The sequence below is a fragment of the Dipodomys spectabilis genome, unplaced genomic scaffold (assembly GCF_019054845.1).
Source record: "Dipodomys spectabilis isolate Male_0828 unplaced genomic scaffold, ASM1905484v1 ptg000260l, whole genome shotgun sequence".
NCBI lineage: Eukaryota > Metazoa > Chordata > Mammalia > Rodentia > Heteromyidae > Dipodomys > Dipodomys spectabilis.
In genome coordinates, this window is record NW_024870937.1 from 1,589,259 (window position 1) to 1,615,861 (window position 26,603).

At 34.7% G+C, this 26,603-nt stretch overlaps 1 protein-coding gene across 3 annotated transcripts in view; it reads left to right on the top strand.

Moving 5' to 3' along the window:
- Atp11b (ATPase phospholipid transporting 11B (putative)) overlaps nucleotides 1-26,603 on the top strand; it is a 113,317-nt gene that overhangs the window by 14,280 nt on the left and 72,434 nt on the right. For all 3 annotated transcript variants that reach the window (XM_042699620.1, XM_042699619.1, XM_042699618.1), the window contains exons 2-8: nucleotides 11,100-11,216; nucleotides 14,957-15,046; nucleotides 17,649-17,729; nucleotides 21,456-21,563; nucleotides 22,143-22,271; nucleotides 22,803-22,906; nucleotides 24,513-24,560. In XM_042699620.1, the coding sequence (XP_042555554.1) occupies nucleotides 11,100-11,216; nucleotides 14,957-15,046; nucleotides 17,649-17,729; nucleotides 21,456-21,563; nucleotides 22,143-22,271; nucleotides 22,803-22,906; nucleotides 24,513-24,560 (677 nt within the window). The remainder of the gene's footprint in view (nucleotides 1-11,099; nucleotides 11,217-14,956; nucleotides 15,047-17,648; nucleotides 17,730-21,455; nucleotides 21,564-22,142; nucleotides 22,272-22,802; nucleotides 22,907-24,512; nucleotides 24,561-26,603) is intronic.

Here is a 26,603-nt window from a genome sequence, read left to right on the forward strand (position 1 = left end):
AAGGCAAGTCTAGAGAATGGATTAGAAGATAGAATTCTTGGAAGCAAGGATATTTTAGAGTTAGTAGTGGCAGGTTTGTAGAGGAAAAGGAAAAGAAATGATTAAGAATTTCTATAGTTAGCTACTTAGCTATGGACATTGACTTCAAACAGCATGGCACATTTTTTAATTTTTCCTTTATTCTTTTGAACTTGGGGTACCAAAAATTATTTTGATAGTTTAAAAGTTTGTGATCCTAGCTAGATGTGCAGGGCTCACGCCTGTAATCTTATCTACTCAGGAGGCTGAGATCTGAGGATCGAGGTTCAAAGCCAGCCAACCAGGGTAGTAAAGTCAGTGAGACTCTTTTCTCCAGTTAACCACCAGAAAACCAGAATTGGAGCTGTGGCTCAAAATGAAAGAGCACTCTTCTTGAGCTGAAGAGCTCAGGCCCAGTGCCCAGGCCCAGAGTTTAAGTCCTACGACTTATTCCCCCTCCCCCCCCCCCAAAAAAAAGTTTGTGATATTGACTTAGAAAATGAAAATGCTAAACAGAGATAAGTTTTGTTCTTTGTTGTTTTTTTTTTTTGGTCAGTTATGGGGCTTGAACTCTGGGCCTGGGCACTGTCCCTGTGCTCAAGGTGAGCGCTCTACCGCTTGAGCCACAGCACCACTTCCAGTTTTCTAGTGGTTTATTGGAGATAAGAGTCTCACGGACTTTCCTGCTAGGGCTGCCTTTGAACCTCAATCCTCAGATCTCAGCCTCCTGAGTAGCTAGGATTACAGACATGAGCCACCGGTGCCTGGCGAGATAAATTTTTATTATTAAGTTTATTATAACTTTATAATGAAATTAGACATTTAACTATTCAGAAGAATATGTTTGCTCCTGTTCTGTAGGAAAAAATTGAGTTATTTAATGCTATTTCAATAAGAATTTTACTCACCTTACTCACCTTACTTGATACCTATTTAACAGTTTGCTGTGGTTGGTGGGATGGGTGATGATTATTGTGGTGTTGGGGATGATACCCAGGGCCTTGTATGTGATAGGTAAACACTATGACTGATATACAACCTCAGTCCAAAGCCCATGGAAAATAAAAACAATTTTAAAAAATGAGCATTGCACTTAATTGCTTTCATGAAGAAAACCATACACCACGATCAAACAGGATTCATTTCAGGGATGCAAAGCTGGTTCAATATACGCAAATCAATATAATTCATCACATCAACAAGAGCAAGGATAAGAACCACATGGTTATCTCAATAGAGGCAGAAAAAGCATTTGATAAGTTCCAGCCCTCCTTTATGATGAAGGTTCTGGAAAAATTAGGAATCCATGGGAACACTCCTCAATATAATAAAGGCTGTATATGACAAGCCTACAGCCAGCATTATACTTAATGGTGAAAAACTAAAGCCATTTCCTCTAAACTCAGGAATGAGACAAGGATGTCCACTCTCTCCACTTCTCTTCAATCTAGGTAAATAGCTGATTCAAAACTTTGGCAAATTAGCAGGGTATAAAATTAACCCTCAAAAATCCATGGCTTTTCTGTATGCCAACATGAGAAAAGTGTGGCTGAAATTAGGAAAGCAACTCCATTCGTAATAGCCCCACAAAAAATAAAATACCTAGGAATTAACCAAAGAAGTGAAGGACCTTAATGATGAAAAATTTACAAACGTGATAAAGGAAATCAAAACAGAACTTCGAAAGTGGCAAAAACTCCCATGCTTCTGGATTGGAAAGATCAGCATCATGAAAATGACAATACTTCCCAAGGCTATCTACAAATTCAATGCGATACCTATCAAAATTCCAACCTCATTCTTCAAGGAAATAGAAGAGGCAATCCAAAAATTCATATGGAACAATAAAAGACCCCGAATAGCAAAAACGATCCTCAACAGAAAGAACACTGTTGGAGGAATATCAATACCAAATTTCAAACTCTACTACAAAGCCATAGTAATCAAAACAGCTTAGTACTGGCACAAGAACAGACCTCAGGACCAATGGAATAGAATTGAAAACTCAGAAATGAACCTATAGCTATCTAATCTTCGATAAGGGAGCTAAAAAAAATAGAATGGAAGAAAGACAGCTTCTTCAGTAAATGGTGCTGGCAAAATTGGTTAACTACTTATAGAAAACTATAGCTAGATCCTTATATATCACCCTGCACCAGAATCAACTCCAAATGGATCAAAGACCTTGAAGTCAAAGCAGACACTCTGAAAACATTACAAGATGGAATAGCAGAAAACCTAAGTCTCCTTGGCACAGGCCGAAATTTTCTTAATAGAGACCTAGAAACACAACAAATCAAAGAAAGGTTGGACAAATGGGATTGCATGAAATAGCAGAGCTTCTGCATGGCAAAGGACATTGCAAGCTCAAAAGAAAGCCCACGGATGGGGAGAAGATCTTCACTAGCCATACAACAGACAAGGGTCTCATATCTAAAATATACCTGGAACTCAAAAAATTAAATCCCCAACAACAAATCTTCAAAGAAACAACTGCCCAATAAATAAGTGGGCTAAAGACTTAAAGAGAAACTTCTCTGAAGAGGAAAGAAGGATGGCCAATAGACACATGAAGAAATGCTCAACCTCTCTAGCCATAAAAGTAATGCAGATCAAAACAACCTTGAGATACTATCTCACCCCAGTTAGAATGGCTAGAATCAAGAACTCTAAGAACAACAGTGCTGGAGGGGATGTGAACAGAAGGGAACCTTACTACATTGTTGGTGGGAGTGTAAACTTGTTCAACCATTTTGGAAAGCAGTATAGAGGTTCCTCAAAAGACTCCACAGAGAGCTTCCCTGTGACCCAGCAATCCCACTTTTTGGGCATTTACCCAAATGTTCACAAACAAGACCACACTAAAGCTACCAGCACAACTATGTTTATTGCAGCATTATTTACCATAGCTAAGATATGGAACCAACCCAGATGCCCCTCAGTAGATGAATGGATCAAGAAAATGTGGTATATATACACAATGGAATTCTATGCCTCCATCAGAAAGAATGACATTTCCCCATTTGTTAGGAAATGGAAAGGCTTGGAAAAAATTATATTAAGTGAAGTAAGCCAGGCCCAAAGAAACATAGGTCCCATGGTTTCCCTTATTTGCAATAAGTAGTATATGTCTGAGTCAAGCAGAAAAGGTCAGATAAGTTGATGTTAGGGAAATGAACCCTAAGATATGTATTCAAATGTTTTTTTCTTTCATGCGATTGTTTCTAACTTACTTATAAGATGATTTCTTTGTTGCTTTGTATGTCCCTCCCCCACGGTATAACCTCTGCTTTCACTATATTTGATGTTGGTATAATTTGTGGGGGGGAGGAGGGGAAAAAACAAATCATTTAAATAGGGATACAGGTGGACCCATTGCAACAATGAGGTGTACAAGTCCTTATGTCGAAAAACGAACTTTACACCTTTAGTGGGGGTGGGGAGGGGATGATTGTGTGAGGGGAGTAAGGGAGGATGGAAGGGATCAGAAGGGGAAACAAAGAAGGCTACAATGCTTGATAAGAAATGTACTCATTATCTTGCCCATGTAATTGTGACCCCTCTGTACAGTATTTTCACAATAAAAAACTTATTAAAAAGTTGCAAATTATTTTTTAAAAATTAAACTATACAGTTTAACAGATAACATTTTACATGGCCTGATATTTCAGAATAGGAAATGTTTTTGTTAGAATTTAGTACAATACCTATGATAATACCAAATACATCTTTCTTACTAAATATTCATGTTCTTGATATTCTAATATTTATTTAATTTTTTAAATTTGTGCCTGGGGCTTGAACTCAGGATCTCATTGTCCTTGAGCTTGTGTACTCAAGGGTAGCATTCTACCCTTTGTGGAGCCACAGCTCCACTTCTGGCTCTTCCACTTCTTTTCCTTTTTATTAGATCCAAGATGGGGTCTTGAATTCAATGCCTGCCTCTTTTGCTGGATGGCTACTGCTCAAGTAACTGAGCTACATCTCACCCACACTAACAGCTTTTTTGGTAGTTATTTGGATATAAGATTCTCACAGACTTTTCTACTTCCACTGGCTTTAACCATGACCATGAGATCTTGCTTCCTGAGTGGCTAGAATTACAAGCATCAGCCACCAGTGCCTAAGATTTTTTTTTTAGTCCTTTTTTAATGAATGTAATTGAGTAGTAATATAGTTAATTCAGATCTTCATAACATTAAAGTTGGAAATTGTTTGGTTTGTAAATCTTCTGGACTACAGAGGAAATATAAATCTTGTTTATTTTAATTCTTTATTGTGTGTTTTTTTTTTTTTTTTTTCTGGTCCAGTCGTGGGGCCTGAACTCTGGGCCTGGGTGCTGTCCCTCAGCTCTTCAGCTCAAGGCTAGCGCTCTACCACTTGAGCCACAGCGCCACTTCCGGCTTTTTTCTTTTTGCTTATGTGGTGCTGAGGAATCGAACCCAGGGCCTTAGGCATGCAAGGCAAGTGCTCTACCACTGAGCCACCTTCTCAGCCCCCTTTATTGTGTTTTTTAAAATCAGTGATTTCAGAAGGTTGTAATAGTTACAGTAGACCTGATTTAGTGTCCAGAGACCAGAAAGTAGTTCTCTAAACTTGTCTTTTTATGTTGGATTTAAATGTTGTGAAGGAATTAGCTTCTAAATTAAGTATGTAGGACATGCTCAGATTTTGTGGAGCTAACTTTTTATGCAAAGTCCAAGGGAATGTATGTGTTCACCTGATAATGTTCCTGCGCGTACTTTCAGAACTAAAAAAAGAAAAAGGAGGAAGGAAAGAAAGAAAGGTAGTCTTGGTAGTTTATAGTGAGAGAGTCAAATTAAAAATATTAAGCATTCACATGAACGTTAGCTGTGTTTATGGCCCATTAGACCATGGATTTGCTATTGATGTTTCATGAAGATTGAATAAAGCTTTTAATGGTCTGTGGTAAAGTGGAAAATATTAGTTTAGCATGTGTTTGCTTAAGTTTATAGGTTGTTGTTGCTTGTTCTTTTTTTTTTTTTTTTTTTTTTGGCAATACTCTGGTTTGAATTCAGGGCCTTTCCACTTGAGCCATTCCTTCAGCACTATATAAGTAAGTTTGTGTATATCCCTGTATTTTAGCTTTTTTTAGAATAGTGTTAGAGTAACAAAAACATAGTAAAAATAGTACAGGTAGTTCAGGGCACTCCTCTCCCACTCAGTTTTTTTCTAGTTATTAACATCTTAAATTACTGTGCTATGCTTGTTATACCAGTATTGATACATTATTATTAATTAAACTCTCCATGCCTTATTTAGATTTTTTTGTTTTTTTCCTAATATCTTTTTTTTCCCTCAAGATTATCTGGGATATAGATGCATACAGTTAAATTTAGTAAGTGATGGTGAGGCACAGTGCTAGCACTCAGAAGGCTGAGGCAGGAAGATATATCATAAGTTTGAGGCCAGCGCAAAACAGGCCTGTGACAAAAAAAAAGTACTTATAGACTCTTCAGAACTGTCAGTTTCTCAGAGTTTTGAAAACTATTTTTTAAACCATTGTTTTTCATACTTTTGTTTTAATGTATATGCTTAGAGAAATAAAATATATGCTTAGAGAAATAAAAAATATGGCAGTTTTCCAGTTTAAAAGAATATTTTATTGGTCTTTAAAACCTGAAACTACTTTCACTATTAAAATCAGGCTGATTGCAGGGCACTGGTGGCTCACACCTGTAATCCTAGCTACTCAAGAGGCTAAGATCTGAAGACCACTGTTCAAATCCAGCTTGGGTAGAAGAGTCCTTGAGACTCTTATCTCCAGTTAAGCTCAGATAATCAGAAGTGGTGCTGTGGCTGAAAGCAGTAGAATGTTACCTTGAGTTTAAGAGCCCAGGGGCAGTGCATAGGGTCTTGAGTTCAAGCCCCAAGAGTGACCCCCCCCAAAAAAAAAGAAAAAAAAGAAAGAAATCAGACTAATATGGTTAACAATGGGAAATTCTCTACCTTTTGTAACTCTTATGTTTGTTGTGCAAGAATTACATTAGTTGTAAGAGATTGTGAAATTTATTTAGTTAATTTTTTACTTATCTATAAACTGAGTCTGAAGCTAGAGCCCTTAGCTACATATACCCTCAGATCAAGAATGTGAGTTTCAGAGTTTAATTAGACAGGAACTGTTGATCTGATTGTAGCAGTTTGAACCTTCATAGAGATATTAGCACATCCACAAAGTCATAGGACAGTAAGTTTGTCAACCTACATACATACTATATCAACTATTCACAAAGTTATATCATAGATTTATTGCCAAGATAGAAAATGTTAGAGTAAACGCTTTCAATGTTCTTCATTTTAATCTTTAAATTTATTTATTTATTTTTTGGTCTGTTGTGGGGCTTGAACTCTGGGCTTGGGCACTATCCCTCAGCTCTTCAGCTCAAGGTGAGCGCTCTACTACTTGAGCCACAGAGCCACTTCCGGTTTTCAAGTGGTTTATTGGAGATAAGAGTCTCACAGACTCTTTGGTTGGCTTTGAACCGTGATCCTCAGATCTCAGCCTCCGGAGTAGCTAGGATTACAGGCATGAGCCACCGGTGCCTGGCTTTTAAAAATCCCTTTCTGATGAGAAAAGGTTTTATGTTTCCAGTTAATACTTTACACTTTGTTGATTCTATGTTTTCTTTTCCTTGATCCTTCAATAATTTTATTCTTTTCCAACATTTAATCATTTTCCCTTACTACCAGATCTATGATACACATCTAAAAATATAATTAGCTTAAGCTAAAAATTATTGACTTGGTCCAGCTTTTCAAGTTCCTCACCTTCCTCACTACCTCCATTCACCCCTACTGTAGGCTAACTTTATTTATTTTTCATCAACGCTGGAATTTGAACTCAGAGCTTCAGTAGGCAGGTGTCTATCACTTGAAACACTCCTCCAACCCCTTTAACAACTTAAAACAGTGCTGTTAAAAGCAACTACCAATTTTCTAAATCTTTAACTCAGTACATTTTCTCCCCTCTAGTTCTCATCTTTTTTTGTATCTCATCTTTTTCGAATTTCTTCCTGGGTTCCTACCATCCAAATTCTTCTGTTCTGGTGATGTTTCTTTTATTTCTTTTCTTCCCCATGTAACTTTAATGATGGCCCTGAGAATTCCATCTCTTACACTTACCTTACATTCTTAGTAGGCAATCTCATATATATCCTTGTAACACTCACTGTAAACTTACTGAGTGCCAGTCTCAAGTCTAATGCTCTTTCCTAAATTCTAAACAAGCATATGCAGCTGCTTCTTAGATTATTAAATATTTCGTTACTTTTTAATTTCATTTATTTTTGCTGGTATCAATGTTTGAACTCAATGGCTTGCTTGCTCAGCTGAATCTCTACCACTTGAGCTACATTTCCAGCCCAGCTTTTTGCTAGTTGTTTTGGAGGTAGAGTCTCTAGAATTTTTGTGCTAGGGTTAGCTTTAAACCATGATCTTCAGATTTTCAGCCTCCTGAGTAGCTACAATTACAGGTTTGAGCCACCAACAACCTGACATAAAAACTCTGCAATAGCATTAATCTATCTCAGTTCCTTTTTCCAAGACAAGATACATCAGAGTAGAGAGAAATTGGCATGTATCAAGGGATTGAGAATGTGAATGAATATCTAGGATGACAACAGAAAAATGAATTATTTGCCAAAGGATTCAGAACCCTGGCATATATCCTTGATTTGGTGATCAGAGCATTCTGGTTGTATTTATTCTCCACTACCATGGAAATACTAATATTATGTGCTAGAAATAATAAGAAACAATACTTGAGCTTCATATTAAAAATATATACAATTCATTTTGGTAATAAATATATGTTTTAACTCCTGCTAAAGAAGCTAAAACTCTATAGGCAGTTTTATATAGAAAGTAGGGGATAAAAAACTGACTACAAAGCAAGAATTAGGTTTTAAACTTCTTTTATGGCTTGAAAACCTGGTTAATTGTATGCACATTATCAGAAAAATGTATATATGCAAATTTTCTTATAACTTTAGAGAAATTGGAACCCATTCATAAATTCTGCAAGTCAGTTTCTTTTGTTATTTTTATTTTTATTTAGATATTTACGCCTAATTTTAATTTGTTGAAGAGATACTAAAGAACTGAAGTTAAAGGTTTGATTTCCATAAGGGATAGTTATGCTATAATCATATATATCAACTTGTTAACTGTTTTGATTGTGAGAAGTACACAGAAACATACAAACAGGTATACCCATACATGGCATTGATTATGACATTATTGGATGAGGTTATATGAATTAATCACAACTGAAATAAGTCTCAGAAAGCATAAATGGATATATCTTTGGGAATAAGTAGATCATCTTTGGGAATAAGAAAAAAAGCTTATTTTTTGGAACTGTGACTTTAAATTGTGTTATCTTGGAATATGGATTTTCAATCTAAAAGTTTTAAAACTCAGTTTTATTGAACATTGACTTTTGGAGGAAAGATTTCAATATATTACCTTGAAATAATTGTACAGATCTCAGGAGTTCCAAAATTGTAGCTTATGATCAGTGTTTTGTGTCATCTAGTGATTTACGGTGAGGAATGATGTTCTTTGCTGTTTTGTTATTTTTGCTGTTTGTTATTTTTAGCACTTTGTTAGTTTTTCTAAACATTAGATGTATATAATAATAAATTCCAGTCTTGGTAGGAATTTAGCAAAAAAAAGAAGAAATAAATCTCTATCTAATCCTTAATCTTACCTTGTCATCTTTTTCTGAGTTTTTAAAAATTATCTTTTTTTTCTGGTCCTGGGACTTGAACTAAGGGCCTTGGTGCTGTCCCTGTATATTTTTAATCAGGACTAGCACTCTGCTACTTGAGCCATAGTCCACTTGCAGTTTTTTGTTGGTTAATTGGAGATAGGAGTCTGATAGATTTTACTGCCCAGGTTGGCTTTGAACCACTATCCTTGGATCTTAGCCTCCTTGAGTAGATAGGATTACAGATGTGAGCCACCAGTGCCTGGCTGGTTGTTTTTTGTTGTTGTTTTGTTTTGTTTTTTAATTTAAGTAATTATACAAAGGGGTTTCAGTTCAACATACCTATTTATAAGTATAATGCATCTTGATATTAATGTCTTGATATCTTTCTAAAAATTTATATATTCTTTCAGATTCACAAATTTGCTATTGTCCTTTGATTTATTTCTGTATAATATATTCTTGTATAGTTTATCAATTGTAGTTAGCTCCGGCAGGTTTTCATCTGAATCTGTTGAGTTGAGCTGAATGGAGAATGTTACTGAAAACATTAAGAGAATAGGAACAAGTATAGCAGGCATATGGTAACATGATTTTGAAGTGGATAAATATGCTTTGAGTGGTTACTATTTTAGTTACCTGTTTATAGATAAACTTCCTGTGAAGCCCCTCCCCCCCTTTATATTTAAGCCCCTTTCTAGGACTTAAACTCAGGACCTTACATACTTGGCTTTTTCACTCAATGCTAGCATCATACCATGTTAGCCACATCCAGTTCCAGCTTTTTTTTTTCTTCTTCTGGTGAACCAGAAATAAGAATCTCCCTGATTTTTCTGCCAAGTCTGAGACTGCTTTAAACTATGATCCTCTGATCTCAACCTCTGAGTAGTTCAGATTATAGACCCAGCTCTATGGACCTCTTTGAGAAATGAAGTTATAGCATTCAAACTATTTGTTCATTTACTTACTTGTTCACTTATTTAAACAATGATGAAATGCTTAAATTTTATGAGGAAAATATGCCTACCACCATATTTTTCCTTGAAGGAGACTGATTTTGAAATCAGACTGATGCAATACATGCATCTATAAAATGTGGTTATCAGTAGCCCAAAGTGTTGGAACAGTAAGGTTGAAAATAACAGAATTTGAAATAGTATGAGCAACTAAAGTTGAACATCATGTATTTTATGGAACATATAAATTCACTTATGGTACACTTAATTTGTATAGTTTTATATTTACTTTTTCTGCTATCATGAAATAAAAACTTAAAACCAAGAATAGCAGTGGAACACGCTACAGAATATTTAGAATTCTGAGAAACTAAAACAAAATTCCTTCTAGAAATAAGGGAATTCCTAGATCTGTGTAAGTCTGTGCTTATTGGAAATGTTATAGGAGTGCAAAACATTAAAAATAGCCAGATTGTGTTCTTGTGAATTACTAAATTGACTTTTTTAGAAATATCTAAAAGATCATTGTACTTTATGAGTACTAAATTAAATATTGAATAAGTTGGTAAATATCATTTCTAAAAAGTGGAAATCAAAATTTCAGATTATTTGCCTGCTAGAACCAAATAAAATTTTACATTTGAGAGGGTTCCAAAAGTCCTTAAAGTAGTCTTGAAGACGTACTTACAACCCTCAAAGAAAACACAATACTACAGAAATAATGTACTAGTAGTCTTATCACAGACCTTTTCCAGGAGAGATCATTACCACTGTACCTTTGAAAAAGTCTTCTGAATTTGAGGGAGAATATGTATTCCTCAAGGAATATTGTAACATTCCTGACAGTATTTTAGGAAGTCAGTTGTACTATAGCTGACATAAATAAATGATTATGTGGCATGAATTGGACAGTATTGTGTGACACATTATAAATCTTCAAGGGATAAATGCTCTTTGAAACTAAGTTGATCTGAGTGTCATCAGTTGTAGTAATTGTCTGCTGGCTATACAGAGTCCATGTGACCCAATAAATCCATTTTAAGAGAAGGCAAGAAGTGAAAAGAAAGAAGGAATGCAGTGTAGAAACAAGCTTTGTCCCAAAAAGCTTTTATATATCCTACATGATTTTTTTCCTTGTAGCACATCTGACAGTATGAATTGTTTTTTTAATTACTGAAGGTATTACCTAACTCATTTGTATCTGAAGTAAATGTACCTATTTACCAGTCAAACAAAAAAATGATTTCACTTCTAACAATTACATTAACTTTATCTGCAGCTTAAGGCCAGAAATAATACATATAATCTAATCAATTAAATAAAACCAAGAGTAAAGTATCATGACAACTAAACTTGCTCACCATTGTTATTTTATTCTTTTCATTTGGTCTTAGGGTTTTGACCCACCACATCAAAGTGACACAAGAACTATTTATATAGCCAACAGGTTTCCTCAGAATGGCCTTTACACACCTCAGAAATTTATAGATAATCGGATCATTTCATCCAAGGTAAGATTAATACTTGTATCATTAAAATTGCAGATATTTATCCTTTTTTTTTTTTAAAGTAATTTATCATGTTAGAACATGTCTTTTTGTATGTTTGTGTGTGTGCTGGTACTGGGGTTTGAACTCAGGTCCTTGTACTCTAGCCTGGCTTTTTTGCTCAAGTCTGGTGCTCTATCATTTGAGCCACAGCTCCACTATGGCTTTTTGCTAGTTAACCAGAGATAAGATTCTCAGTTTGTCTACCTGGGCTGGCGTCAAACCAAAATCCTCAGATCTCAGTCTCCTGAGTTGCCAGGATTATTGGTGTGAACCCCCAGTAACTAGCTTTGAGTATGTCTTTATGTCTTTACAAAGTTAAGAAACTGGTAATTAATATATTTATCTTAACCAAAAGGATGAAGTCTGAAATAAAAGTAGTTGCTAGTTGGTACCAGATTGTCATCAGGCCAAAAAATTATCTTCAGTTTGCAGCTAAACTAAGGAAATAATGTTTTTACATTACTGTTTATCAAGTGCTATATTACTTTCTTCTCATGTTACATATTTTAATCCTTTCAACAACCCTGTGAAGTAGCTATTGGTAAGCCTCTTTTACAAAATGTTATATTCATATTATGTTAGTTCCTTCCATGTAACTTCTTGGAAATTGAATGATTTTCTAAAGATTTGCCCCTAATTAAGTGCCTAGATTGAAGTTTGAACTCAGTTCTATATGACTTTAAAGCCTGTATGATCTCTTTTTTAAAATATTTTATGGTCCCAAAGTACTGCTTCACTCATTTGTTCTTTGTTTCACTTTTCTCAAACATTTTTAAGATGTCTTTATTTTGAGGCTGAATATTTGCTTTTTTTTTTTTTTTTGGTCTGGTCGTGGGGCCTGAACTCTGGGTCTGGGCGCTGTCCCTCAGCTCTTCGGCTCAAGGCTAGCACTCTATCACTTGAGCCACAGCGCCACTTCCAGCTTTTTTCTTTTTTCTTATGTGGTGCTGAGGAATAGAACACAGGGCCTCAGGCATGCAAGGCAAGCGCTCTACCACTGAGCCACCTTCCCAGCCCGAGGCTGAATATTTGGGAGTAAGGCTGTCTAATAGACTTTTCTGTCATGATAGAAATGCTTTTCACACTGTTATGATTATCATTTCCCACATAGGGTTTTTGAGACTTGAAATGTGGTTAGTACAATTGAGGAACTGAACTTGCAGTTGATTGTAATTTAAATTTTAAAGAGCTGTGACTAGTGGCTTCCTATTGGACAATATAGGTGCAGAAGATGTGAGTCGAGGAGGCTGAGGATAAAGTTTTCCTTGGATCAGAGCATTGATAGGGCATTGTAAGAAGTATCTTTATATCACTCCTTTCTTTCCTTTCAGAGAGATACTAACATTTTTCTCTAATCCTGATTTGATCCTTCCTAAGGATATTGCTTTAATTTAGAAATTTATTTGTCCTGCCCCTTCCTTTTTTACCATGACTTCATTTACAAATACAATATATCTATTAATTGCCTTATTTTGGATAATGGTTCTAAAGCTGCCTCTTTAGGTTCCCATTTTTACAGGTTTTTAAAATAGTTTTTAAGTGTAATTTTTATAATTCCTATCTGCTGAGGTCATAGGCCTAACATTCTACCAGTGTTAAGACCTTAAGAAAAAAAAATTGATGCTAAAATCAAATATAAACTCTCGGGGTATTGTAGTAATTAATGTATTTTAAGAATTATTACATAATAGTTAATAGAACTTTAAAGCTTAATAAATTATTTTTCTTGGAAATATTTCCTTATTAAGATTATAATAATGGAATTCTTTCTCTCTGTTGTATGGGAAGTGCAGAATTTAAACTTGTTCAGTATGTTTATATTCAGAAAACATGAAAATAACATTTCTACCATGCAACTACTTTATTTGTTCTAAATTTTTCTTGTGTTACTGAGCTTGAAAAATACACCAAACCTGTTACATACTACTATTTTATTTAATTATTCTCCTTAAGATTCTAGAAGATAAAATATATGATTACTGTTATGATTTATATAGTTTATTATAACTTTAGGGCATCTCCAACTTAATTCTTATAAAATTTTATCCACTGGATAAAGTGGCTGGGGGAGTATACATGGAGATATTCTGATCTGTGTAGTAACAGCTATTTTTTGCTACAGTTAAGATTGCTGGAGATAACCCAACCCAGACCTACATCTCACATACATCTTATGCAGTGACTTCTTTTTTTACCAGTGTTTGTGTCCTCTCTTGACCCCTAAACATAATTCCTGGTCCCAGAGGGAGCCACTGGTGCTGCCGCTACCAAGGGAAAAATATATTTCATGTACCCTAGACTAGAACTGGAAATGTAATATAACCTAAGAAAGAAAGATTGTCAGGTATTATCACCTTTACACGCCCCTGTGTACGTGCTTTAATGCCTTTTTGGGGAACTGAACTGTTTATAAAATATGGGTAGGATGCTTCAGGGCTCAAACAACTAATGCAGACATAAACCTTGACATACAAAAATTTAGAAATTAGAACCATCTCACATTGAACCTGAGAAATTTAAGTAAATTGCTTTTAAAAAATAATCTTAAGTTAATCAATAACCACTAAAGCTTCCTAGCCTAACAACAGGATATTTGAGAAGAAAAAAACACAACAATACTTGTAACCATTTTTATTCATTCATTGGTTCAGTAAACTTTGTGACCTCCAGCTATGTGCCAGTAGTTCTATAAGGATAGAGCAACAAATAAAATGATGTCCCTGGCTTCAGGGCTTCTACCTTCTACTAGAAGAAAGACAGTGAAAAGTGAAAGTTCAGTAAGCTTTCCATTTCATATATATTGTTATATTTTAAGTGATAATACAAATAAAATGTCTAGTTTGGTCTGCACCATAATATAGCATTATAGGATAATGAGCTGATTAATAATAATTAAATAACACACATGTAGCAAATAGTACAAGTCAGACTCTGTCCTAAGTGCCCCATAAATACTTTAGATTATTTAATCTTTTAAAGAACCATATATGATATGCTTATTGTCTTCACTTTCTAGAAGATCAAAGTGGGGCACAGAGAGATTAAATGCAAGGCTATTTACTGAGTGTAAATTAAGATTGGGGCCACATTGGTTTAATCTCCCATGTCTTGCTTTTCATCTTCTTCTCTTACCTTTAAAAATTGACATTGTAATAATTTCATGTTCTTATTCTTTTTTTTAATTATTCAGGTTATTACTTAAGACATTCTTATTTCTTAACCGTCTAGGTAATCTTTCTATATTCTATAGTAAAAAATAATTCAATTATTATACTATTTTCTGTTCCTAACACTGAGCCAAGGAAAATATAAAATAATAAAATAATAGTGTCATTTCTATCAACTCTTAACCATCTCTACCATTAAGTGTAGAATATATATATATATATATAAAGTTCAAAGTAAATTATTTAAACAGTATTTTAGATCTGCCTTCTAAAAATATCAGCAAGTTAGTAGCAAAACTGATAATTTCCAGTTTATCTCATTTTTTAAGTATACTAAAAGTTCCATTAAGCAGTAAAATAAAGAAAAAAATGTAATAAAAGTTTTGAACTCTAGAAAGTAGAAAAATAATTTCTGTAATATTAATAGATACAAATTTGAAGGCTTAGAAAATCTGGTTTTACTTCTATAGTTATATACACTATATTGTTTAAAATGTCTATTTATTGATTTTTCATTCCTTTTTTTTTTTTTAGTATACTGTGTGGAATTTTGTTCCAAAAAATTTATTTGAGCAATTCAGAAGAGTGGCAAACTTTTATTTTCTTATAATATTTTTGGTTCAGGTAAGCTTTATCATTCAATGGATTGTTTGTAAACATAATTTTAAAAAATACATCTTAGAATATGAAAAAAATTATCTTGTTTTCTTAATTGTTTGACTATGGGACCTTTTTTCTGTAAAGCTTCCCCATTGAATTCAGTGAATAAATTATGTAAGTCATGTGTAGAGTTCTAAACAATATCTTATGAATTATAACTTAGAATATTAGTTGTATTTTATATCATTACTGTTGACCATCTGTCAACTTTCTGTCAGATGCCTGCCTCAGAGTAGAAAGATCTTAGCTGTTAATATGTACTGTATGTTTTGGCACTTATCTGTGCATGGAATTATCTTTGTAGGAAGTAATTTTTTGACTTTTAATTAAAATTTCATTTTAGTCAATATATGGTGGTACATGCCTGTAGTTCCAAGTATTCAGAAGGCTGAGGAAGGAGAATCTTTTTTTTTCCCTAGGAGTTTGAGGTCAGTCTGGCAACATAACAAGATCCGTATCCCAAAGAAATACATTTTATTTATTTATTTATTTTTTCCCAATCATGGGGCTTGAACTCAGGGCCTGGTCACTGTCCCTGAGCTTCTTTTGCTCAAGGCTAGCACTCTACCACCTGAGCCACAGTTCTACTTCTGGCATTTTCTGTTTATGTGGTACCAGGCTTCATGCATGCTAGGCAAGGACTCTTATCACTAAGCCACATCCTAGCCCATGAATTTTATTTTTATTTAGAAAGTTAGATAATTTTCTTTTGTATATATGTTTGCTCATTTGTTTCAATTTTGTGATACAGTCTTGCTCTTTAGCCCAGGCTCTGCCTCAACCTCCCAAGTGCTGTGATATAGATATGTGCCACCATGCCAAGCCAGTTGTTGTAGTTTTAAGCATCCCTTTGAGTACATTCTTTGCCCAGGAGGCCTTTCCTTCATTACAATCTGTTCATTATAGGCTTATTTAACTGTGTGTGGGGAGTGGATTTACTGTGAGTTTACCCCAGAGTTTTGTACATGCTAGGAAAGCACTCTACCACTTGAACTTGTACCCTCTGGCCTTTTGTTTTCATTTTATTTTTGAGATATAGTCTGGACACTACCTTTGTTTGGGCTGGCCTTGAGATCATGACCCTTCTGAGTAGCTAGGATCAGAGGTGTGTTCCATTATGTCCAGCTGTTCATATAGCATCTGAATTTTCATACTGTGCTTTGTATATCAAAATAGCAGGAGAAAAACTCATGAAATTCCAGTGTAAGTAAAGGTATAAATATAGTGGTTATCAGTGTCCTTTAAGGAGGTAATTCTTTCCTAATGAAACTTTAGAAATTTCTTTCTGTATGGCTTAGAATTTTTGTGTATAAACTCTGAACAATTTCTCTCAGTAGAACTTAGGATTTCAAAAGCAAAATTAATATTTTTAATTTAATATATTTAATATTTTGAAGCTTTGGAGCATTTACTTTTTTAAAACATCACTTTTCTTTGTGAACAGAGAAGGAATTTCTAATTTTATATCAATAGAAAATCTGCTTGGTTTTCTTGAAAAAAATGAGAAATACTAACCATATCTACATAACAACATGTATTTTTGAAACTACTAGCTAAGATGAGGAATCAGCATGTCTTTAGAATAGAAGAAATTTAATTGGCCTATCCAGAGCAAAGGAACATTAATAAGTTATAAGATCTGTGTTCTAGATAACTATATATAATTACTGCATATACTTCCCTAGCAGTTTATCAAAACTTCAGTTATGACTTACATCATAATTGCAGCCTAATTTTTCTGGGTATAACTAAATCACTCTTAGGGGGAAAAACAGTCTTTAAGTTATTCTGAATCCTAGGATAAAAATTGCTATAGAATTTTCAGCATTTTTCAGGATGTGAAAGGAAATGTGATATAAGATATGAATAGTTGTAGCTCTACTGCTAAGCATTATTGAAAAAGAACTTGAATGCCCTGTATGTTAAGAAAGCAGACTGGCCAGGCATGATTGTACACACTTATGATCTTAGACTAGGAGGCAGAGTCAGGAGGGTTGAGAGTTCAAGACCTAGTCAGGTACCAGTGGCTCACATCTGTAATCCTAAGTAATCTGAGACCTGGAGGATTTCTGTGCAAAGCCATTTTGGGCAAACAGTCTGTGAGACTCCATCTCTAATTAGCCAGCAATATGTGTAACTGGGGGTATGACTCAAGTGATAGAGTGCCAGCCATGAGCAAGAAAACTGAGTGAGAGCGTGAGGCCCTGAGTTCTAGCAACGTGGGAGAGGGGGACGGAAATGCAATGTACTTATGAACTGATTTGTTGAATTAAAACTCCTTTCTACAACTAAAGATGATTTTTTTAATACTTAAAAAAAAACCTTTATGACCAGCCTGTACTACCTGGTAAATCCCTGTCTCAAAATCCAGACCAAACCAAGAGTATCTTGAGTCCTCTAGTCCTTGAGTCCTAATATATTTGGGTATAAGCATACAGTATGCATCATTGTAAGGTTTTAAGATTGTGAACTAACTATACCCACTGCTTAATAGCCTGAGGCTTTGAGTATTAATAGTCTACTATATGCAATATAAAAATGCTGTGCTGTTTTTTTTCAAATCTAGCTTATGATTGATACACCTACCAGTCCAATTACCAGTGGACTTCCATTATTCTTTGTGATTACAGTAACCGCCATAAAGCAGGTATGAAATGCTTCTTCTTATTGTTGTTTTCCAAATCCATTCGTAAGTTGCTAAGTGTTTCTACTGCAAACACTTATTATTATAGATGTAATTTTCACAAGAAGGCAGCAAATGTATTGGATACATGACAAAGTTAAACTGAGTTAGCCACTCCTATTATATTTTAGGTACCTTGTGACCATGAATGGTTACCACCATTAAAAGATGCTCCTTTGAAATAAGAAGCATCTAAAAACAAGGTTATATGTACAAATGACTTTACATATGAAACATTCATTATAATCATCTTGTAAAGTTTGGTGATGCTTAAAAGAAGTACAAAACTCAAAGAGGCTATGTTTGTAAGAATGGAGCATTTACTTCTAGCATGACTATATAAAAATAAAAATTGTAAAGTGCTTTTGTACTTTTTACAACTTGTTTCAGTAAAGTAAGTTTTTATGTGAAGTTGCATTCTAATGAAAATAGTTTCAACCAAGTTAAAATTTAGTTATAGAGAAATAAGATTATTGGATAAACATATTAAGAAATGTGGAAATAAAATTGATACTTTACAATTCTGAGATGAAGTATATTACTTTATTATGTTTACTTTCATTTTTATTAAGAGATAAAGGATGAGAGAAGCCTGTAGTTAATAATAACATTATGCATGTACTGGGTCAGAATATTTTGTCACAGTTTTCAGTAAGTTTGATTTTTCTTTCTTTACTCTTCTAGACTAGAGTTTGTGTAAATCAATAAGCAGCTCAATCACCCCATACAGTCAGCATATATTCTTAGTTTTTTAGATGTCATTTATTTCATCAGAGTCCCATATTAATCCCTCAGACTTCATTGTATAGATTTTTCTCTTAAGTGTCTTAAAAAAAGTCTCCCAAGACTTTTCATCTAGTCTAGTAGTTCAAAGTACCATCCACATATTGATGGTTCTCAATTTATATCTATCTTGAAATTATTCTTTGTATTCCAAATATATAACATTTCCACCTGTATATCTCACAAGAATTGCAAACAGAATTCTGGGTGGGTTTCTCTCTAAAACAACTTATTTTTCAGTGCTCCCCTCTATATGAACAGTACCTCTGTCTCACCACAAATACTAGCATCCTTTTCCTTTGATTGTTTTTATCCCCATCTTCAAGATCCAACAAATTAGTTCAACTCTCCATTACCCTTCATCTCCACTAGGGGTAATAGTCTCCTTCTGTTCCTGCTCTCCTGTTATTTCTTAAAATCAGATCAAACTGCCCTTCAGCATAAAGCTGATTAATGGTGTCTTATCAGACTCTAACAAAAACAGAAATCTCTTCAGTGATCTACAGGGACAGAAATAACTGTCTGGTTCCTTCGTTTCCTCCATTTGTCTTTTACTAACTCTCCTTTAGCCACATTTCCCTCCTCATCCTCAGGCACAGTAAGCATGCTGTTGTCCCAAGCTACACTCTCTTCCTGAAAAGTTCATTTTTCTTTGATACTTAAACTCTGGCATTTCCTGGCCACTGTACTACTTTCTCATTTCCTTTTTGAATCACTTTTCTTTAGCTCACTAGTCATGATCTAGTGTTGTCTATATTAGTTTGTTACTTTGATGTACATGTTTGGTGCTGCAAAGGGAGAGACTTTTGTATTCTCTTTTTCCAGTGTATTTCAAGTGACTAGAATATAGCCATGTACATGTAGAGGTCTGAATATTTGCTGAATAAATGAATGATACTTTTTATTGGATCCTTATAAAGATCTTGAGGGTGGGAATAAAAACAATCAAAGGAAAAGGATGCCAATATTTGTGGTAAGGCAGTGGTACTGTTCATATAGAGGGGAACAGTGAAAATAAGTCATTTTAGGGAGAAAGTCACCCAGAATTCTGTTTGCAATTCTTGTGAGATATACAAGTGGAAATGTTGTATAGTTATATGTGCATCTTTGGAGTACAAAGAATCATTTCAAGATAGATATAAATTGAAAACCATCAATATGTGGCAATATGTTTCAATATTTCCTGCTCTTATTCTAAATGTACATTTGACCAAATATAGACTGCATTTAATTAGAAACTGATACATTAACTGAGTTGAGAAAGTTTATAATGAACACATACTTTAAGATTTTAATATAATTAAAGTAAATAACCTGTCTTCTAAAATAGACTGAAATGCATAAAAATCTGAAGGTAAGAATTAGAAAATTGTATTGCAAACCTGTATAGTGTAATTACTACAGTTGACAATGATGGCAAAATAGGAAATAAAAATGGTTATATAATTTCAGAGTGAAAATTTAATCTGTAAGGATATTCTTCCTTCTTAAAACTAAATTTTCAGTCAAAGTCTTCTTATTACAATAACTTTTCATGTTTTAGTCATTTAATAACCACACAGAAGAGACTTTCATGTATTGTTCAGATTTATATGTGTATCACTGTAAGTCAATAGCACAGACTTTGGAGAAACTGTAAAAGCGAGTGTTGCCAGTTCCAACTTTCCCTTCTCTCCTTTTAGTCTATCATTGACCATTTCAAAATATTTTACATATACTTTATTCACTTAGCTGGAAGGTATTTTTATGCAGTATTTTAGTAGTGTTGGGCAATTAATATGTGAAATTGGAATATTTACTTCATGAAAAAATTTTAATTTTAGATTATTTGTGATTTTAGTATTTCAGATTAGGGATGCTCTAACTAATTATGTTCTATTGTTTAAAATAAAGTAAGTCAGCCTCAGTTTTAAAAATATTTTCTCTGTGTTTATGTCTGTAATGCTGTGTAACCTTATCCTGTGTAATTAAAAACCATTTGTATGTAGAAATAAAAAATGTCATGATTGATTGAGAAAAATAGGGAAAAATGATGTTGGAAAAAAATTGGTGTCAAGAATGATGCCCCAATTTTTGCCGTGATTTGCTGATAGATAGTGATGTTATTTGCTAAGGTGGGAAACATGAGAAATGCAACAGATTTTTGGGAATTAACATCCTAAATTTAGTGTTGAATATTTAGGAAACATAAGAGTAGAGACATGAATAAATACATCTAGATACTTAAGTAGGAAATCCTGAAGAGAAATATGAGCCATTAATATAAATTTCAGAATTACCAGCATATTTTGTAATATTTAAACGTGTAAGAATAGATAAAATAGAGTAAATTTTCTATTGCATATAAAATGTGAGAAAGGGTTCCTTTAAGGAGACACAGAAGGAATTTCCAGCAAGGAAATAAAGAAAAGATAACTAGAGAGATTCTGTGAAAACGTGTGCATAATGAAAACCAGAAGAAGATCATGTTTCTAGTGGGAATAAGCATATATATCAAAATGGCACATAAATAATATACAATCCTTTTATATAAATAACATTAAAATCAATATAATTCTGGTACATGAAATATTTGGGGTGAAGTTTTCTTTTTTTCTTTTTCTTCTTTTTTTGGTTGGTTGTTGGGCTTGAACTCTGGGCCTGGGCACTGGTCCTCAACTCAAGGCGAGTGCTCTACCACTTGAGCCACAGTGCCACTTATGGTTTTCTGGTGGTTTTATTGGAGATAAGAGTCTCACAGACTGTCTTGCCCAAGCTGGCTTTGAACCACAATCCTCAGGTCTCAGTCTCCTGAGTTGCTAGGATTACAGGCATAAGCCACCAGCACTTGGCTTATTTTTTCCTTATTTAATGAAAGTATCTTTAATTATACTAAAAAGGATTTTTTTCTGTTGGATATGTTTATAGGGATATGAGGACTGGTTACGGCATAACTCAGACAATGAAGTAAATGGAGCTCCTGTTTATGTTGTTCGAAGTGGTGGCCTTGTAAAAACCAGATCAAAAAACATCCGGGTAAATAATAGAAATAATGATAAATAATAGAAAATTGTACAGGGGGAGGAGAGTTGGTTTATTTTGTTTTGTTGTTTTGTGCCATTCCTGGGACTAGAACCTAGGGTCTGGGCACTATCCCTTAGCTTTTATGCTCAAGAATAGTGCCCTACCACTTTAGCCACAGCTCCACATCAGCTTTTTGGTAATTAATTGGGGCTAAGAGTTTCACAGACTTTCCTGCTCAGACTGGCTTTGAACTGTAATCCTTAGATCTCAGCTTTCTGGTAGCTAAGATTACAGGCTTGAGCTACCAACACCTGGCTGGAAAAAAAATTATTTTTTTATATCACAGTTCTCTCTTAATTATATTTTAGGTTAAAGCCTGTTTTCTTACACTAAACACTGTGATATGGATAGGGACTATACAACTTAGTAGTAGAGTACTTTATAGTACAATCAAGTTGTGCTCAAGTTCATCCCCACAACTGCAAAGGAGGAAATAAAACTAAAATTTGTAGGCCACTTATATAGGACCCAGTGAAAGTCCTTGCTTTTAAAAACTTGTATATATTTATTTTTCCCCCACATTCTTCATAGGTAGGTGATATTGTTCGAATAGCCAAAGATGAGATTTTCCCTGCAGATTTGGTACTTCTGTCCTCAGACCGACTTGATGGTTCGTGTCATGTTACAACTGCCAGTTTGGATGGAGAAACTAACCTGAAGGTTTGTTCATGTGTTTTGATTGTATATGCAAGATAGCTCTGCATTATAATATGTTTTTGCTTTAAATTACTAGAACTTTAAAAAAATATAAACTTTCCTAAAAATTCAAAGTTATTGTATATTTTAAGCGTAGTTTTACCTGGTTTATTCAAGCTAAAAGTAGAGAGTTATTAAATATCTTAAATTTACATAATTTTTAAAATTGAGGTACAGTTTGTATTTTATCAATTGCAAAGCAAAATTAAGAATGAGAATCACTTTTTTTCTTTTAAATTGCTTATTTTTAATTCTGGACAATAATGCTAATTCACTTATGATTTAATTTCCTAGTACTTAATGGTCTGTAGTTAAAAAATTTTAGCAATCCTTTTGTTTTTTGCTTCTTTTACATTATTCTGTCTTTTGCTGTCTAGTTATTGACCTCAAGTACAATATATCATTTGTAAGATTTCAATTGTAAGACATTTGAAGTCATTGATATCTAAGGTCACATTCGAGTTATTAGAGGTTCATCCTTTTATCTCTCTCTAGACACATGTGGCTGTTCCAGAGACAGCAGTATTACAAACAGTTTCCAATTTGGACAGTCTTATAGCAGTGATAGAATGCCAGCAGCCAGAAGCAGACCTGTACAGGTATGGTGGAATGTGCAACATACTTATCTCAAGTCTTGTTAGCAGATCTTATTTTGTAACCATAAATGACATTATTTTGAAATCCAAAATGAAATTTTTTTTTTTTTTTTGGGTCCGGTCGTGGGGCCTACACTCTGGGCCTGGGTGCTGTCCCTCAGCTCTTCAGCTCAAGGCTAGTGCTCTGAGCCACAGCACCACTTCTGGCTTTTTTTGCTTATATGATGCTGAAGAATCAAACCCACAGCCTCATGCGTGTGAGGCAAGTACTCTACCACTGAGCCACCTTCCCAGCCCCAGCCATGAGACTCTTATCTCCAATAAACTACTCAGACAATTCAAAGTGGTGCTGTGGCTCAAGTGGTAGAGCACTAACCTTGAGCTGAAGAGTTGCGAGACAGAGCCCAGGCCCAGAGTTCAAGCCCCACAACCAACAACAAAAAACCCAACACATTTTTATTCATCACCTCATTAGAAGCTGAAGTAGAGATGGCAAGAACATTCAATTTTTAAACCTAAAGCTTTACAAATTAAATACTTTTATAATTTAAAGCATAAATACTGAACCATTCATTCACACACACACATATTTAATTTTTGGGTTTTGTGGGTTTTTTGAATAGTACTGAGGTTTGAACTCTGGGCTTGGGCTCTAATCCCTTAGCTCTTCAGCTCAAGGCAAGCATTCTACCACTTGAGAGCCACAGTGCCACTTCTGGTTTTCTAGTGGTTTCTTGGAGATGAGAGTCTCACGGACTTTCCTGCCCGGGCTGGCTTTGAACCATGAGCCTCAGATCTCATCCTCCTGAGTAGCTAGGATTACAGGCATGAGCCACTGGCACCCAGCTAGGCTTCCCACTTTTTAGTCAAGTTCTGTGTCACTGAGGTATAGCTCTAGTTCATTTTTGCACTGGTTAAATAGACTTCCTTCCCAGATCTGCTCCTGGACCGTGATTTTCCTACTTTTTACTTCCCATTGTGGCTTACATCTAAGCACTCATCACCACTCCCACCATCTTACCTTGAGATGAATTCTCACAGTCTTTTCTGTTTAGGCTGACCTAGAACCACAATCCTCTGATCACAGTCTCCCCACATAGATAGCTTAGATGACAGGTATATTGCCACCAAGCTCAGCTATTGGTTGTGTAGGTTTTGTAAACTTTTTGCTTAGTCTAGTCTTGAACCTCAGTCCTCCAAATTTCAGCCTGGATTACAGGCATGAACCTGTAGGGCCTGGTTAAAAGACTGACATTGTTTCATGTCTGTGAATAGTATTGAATATATATTCTACCTGTTGTTAATATATTCTACCTGTTGATTTCATTTTTTGTTTTTGTTTTTGTTTATTGTTGATCATGGGACTTTAACTCTGGGCCTGGGCACTGTCTCTGAGCTCTTCAGCTCAAGGCTAGTGCTCTACCCCTTGAGCCACAGCGCCACTTCCGGTTTTCTGGTGGTTTATTGGAGATAAGAGTCTCATGGACATTTCTGTCTGGCTTTGAACCGCAATCTTCAGATCTGTCTCCTGAATAGCTAGGATTATAGGCATGAGGTACCAGTGCCTGGCTGATGTTATATTTTTGTAATATGGTATATTCTTTTATAGATTCATGGGACGGATGATAATAAGTCAACAAATGGAAGAAATTGTCAGGTATGAATAATTCATATTATCTAATCATAAATGAGAAATATTGGTGAACTGAACTAAAAGTAAAGAGAAATTAGATAAATAGAAGCATGTAATGGGAAAAAGTTAATTTAAAAGCATTTAACATTTCATCTGTTAGTAATTTGTAGCAATGATAAGTGAGAATGAAATAGACCATGAAATGATACAAAAATAATTGAATAAGATTTGTATATTTATTTTCTAGATTAGGTAGTAACCTTAAAAAGAGGCATAGTTGCTTTATTCAGGTCCTTATCCATTTAAAGTCATGCTTAAAAGTAAAAAATGTGAAGACTGAGGGTGTAGTTCCATAAAATAACACACACTTAGCATGTGGGGAGCCCTGGGGTCAGTCCTCAGTACTCACCCTCCCAACGCCCCCAAGAGTATGAAAAATGTTTCATGTGTAGCATTTATGAATACTATGATCTTCTTCAAAATCATTCATTGCAAGCCTGAGTATTTCGTGACCAGATCAGAACTATTCACTTACTCTTCTTACTGTTCTTTTGCTTGGTTGGTTGGTTTTGATTGATTTTCCCTCTATACTCAGGTTAACTTTTGGCACTTCAAAGATTGGCTAATAAAATGAAGTTATTTGTTACTTATGACCCAAAGGCTTAATTTAGGATTAATCTCTGAATTAGTCCTTTAATTTCTAATCAAATTTGAGCTGACTCAAGCCTATAATCCTAGCTAGTTGGGAGGCAGAGATTGAGGGATTGCCCTTTCGGTCCAGTTTTGGTGTGCACAAGTAAAATGAAGGCAGTCTGCACTGGTTTGGACATAAAGTATGACCATATCTTGGAAATAAATGCAAGAGACTAATAGAATGGCTCAAGGGATAAGTATGCCTGATTAGCAAGCATAAGGTAGAGTTCAGACCCTAATTCTGCCAAAAAAATTGATAATGCCACCTCTTTTTTGGAGATATGTTCAGTTTATACTGGTTCCAGAAAGACATGAGCAGTTTTAATTGAAATCCTCAAGATATGCCTCCAAAAGTATGTATCAGCACTCAGTCATATTTTTAATAAATGCTAACATAGAAGCACATCCAATTAACTTCGTAACAAAACCTGCATATGTGTAAAATCCCTGCTGAATTATTTTTATAGTGAAAAATGTAGACATATCTTCTCAATTACATAAAGATACTGTGTCTGGTAAAGAAAAATAACAATTGTTAAGTCAGCTCCTAAAGTGGTTAAGAATATAACCATGCTCTACTAAAGCAAGTGGAATGAAGCTAGCCTTACTTCTTAGTTTTTTATGCCAATGTGAACTCAAAGCATTCTCTTCATGTATAACCACTACAAAGTGAAAAAACTATAAAATAGTGAGCTGCTACATTAATTTTGGAATATCCAGGGTGTTCTACAAATACAACTAAAATAAAGCCATACTTGTTAGTCATGTCCTTAACACTGGCCCAAAGGCATTTTGTTTGTTTTGGGTCCGGTCATGGGGCCTGAACTCTGGGCCTAGGCACTGTCCCTCAGCTCTTCAGCTCAAGGCTAGTGCTCTACCACTTGAGCCACAGCGCCACTTCTAGCTTTTTTCTTTTTGCTTATGTGGTGCTGAGGAATTGGGGCCTCAGGCATGCAAGGCAAGCGCTCTACCACTGAGCCACCTTCCCAGCCCCCAAAGGCATTTTTTTTAACAGTGCTTGAGTTTGTAAATTTTTTCACAAATTGTCCAGATTCTGTTTTTGTAAATTTGTATGTATATTTTAGAAAAGCATAAAAAATATCAACAAAATAAAGGTTTTTAAACTTGACCATAGTAGAGTCTTAATCATTTTGCTTTTACTAAGAAAATACAATTTTCTTTCTAGTTATTCCTTGTCGTTTTATATCTCCTTTATGGAGAGAAATTCAAACAGCAAGAAGACCTGTGCTCCAAGAAGTATGCAATGCAAGTAGTCAAGCTATACTGTGCAGTCTTGCTGACAAAAAACACTAATCTACTCTTTACATTATATTTATAGTCAGCATAACTTTAATTGTGCAAACCTCATGCATT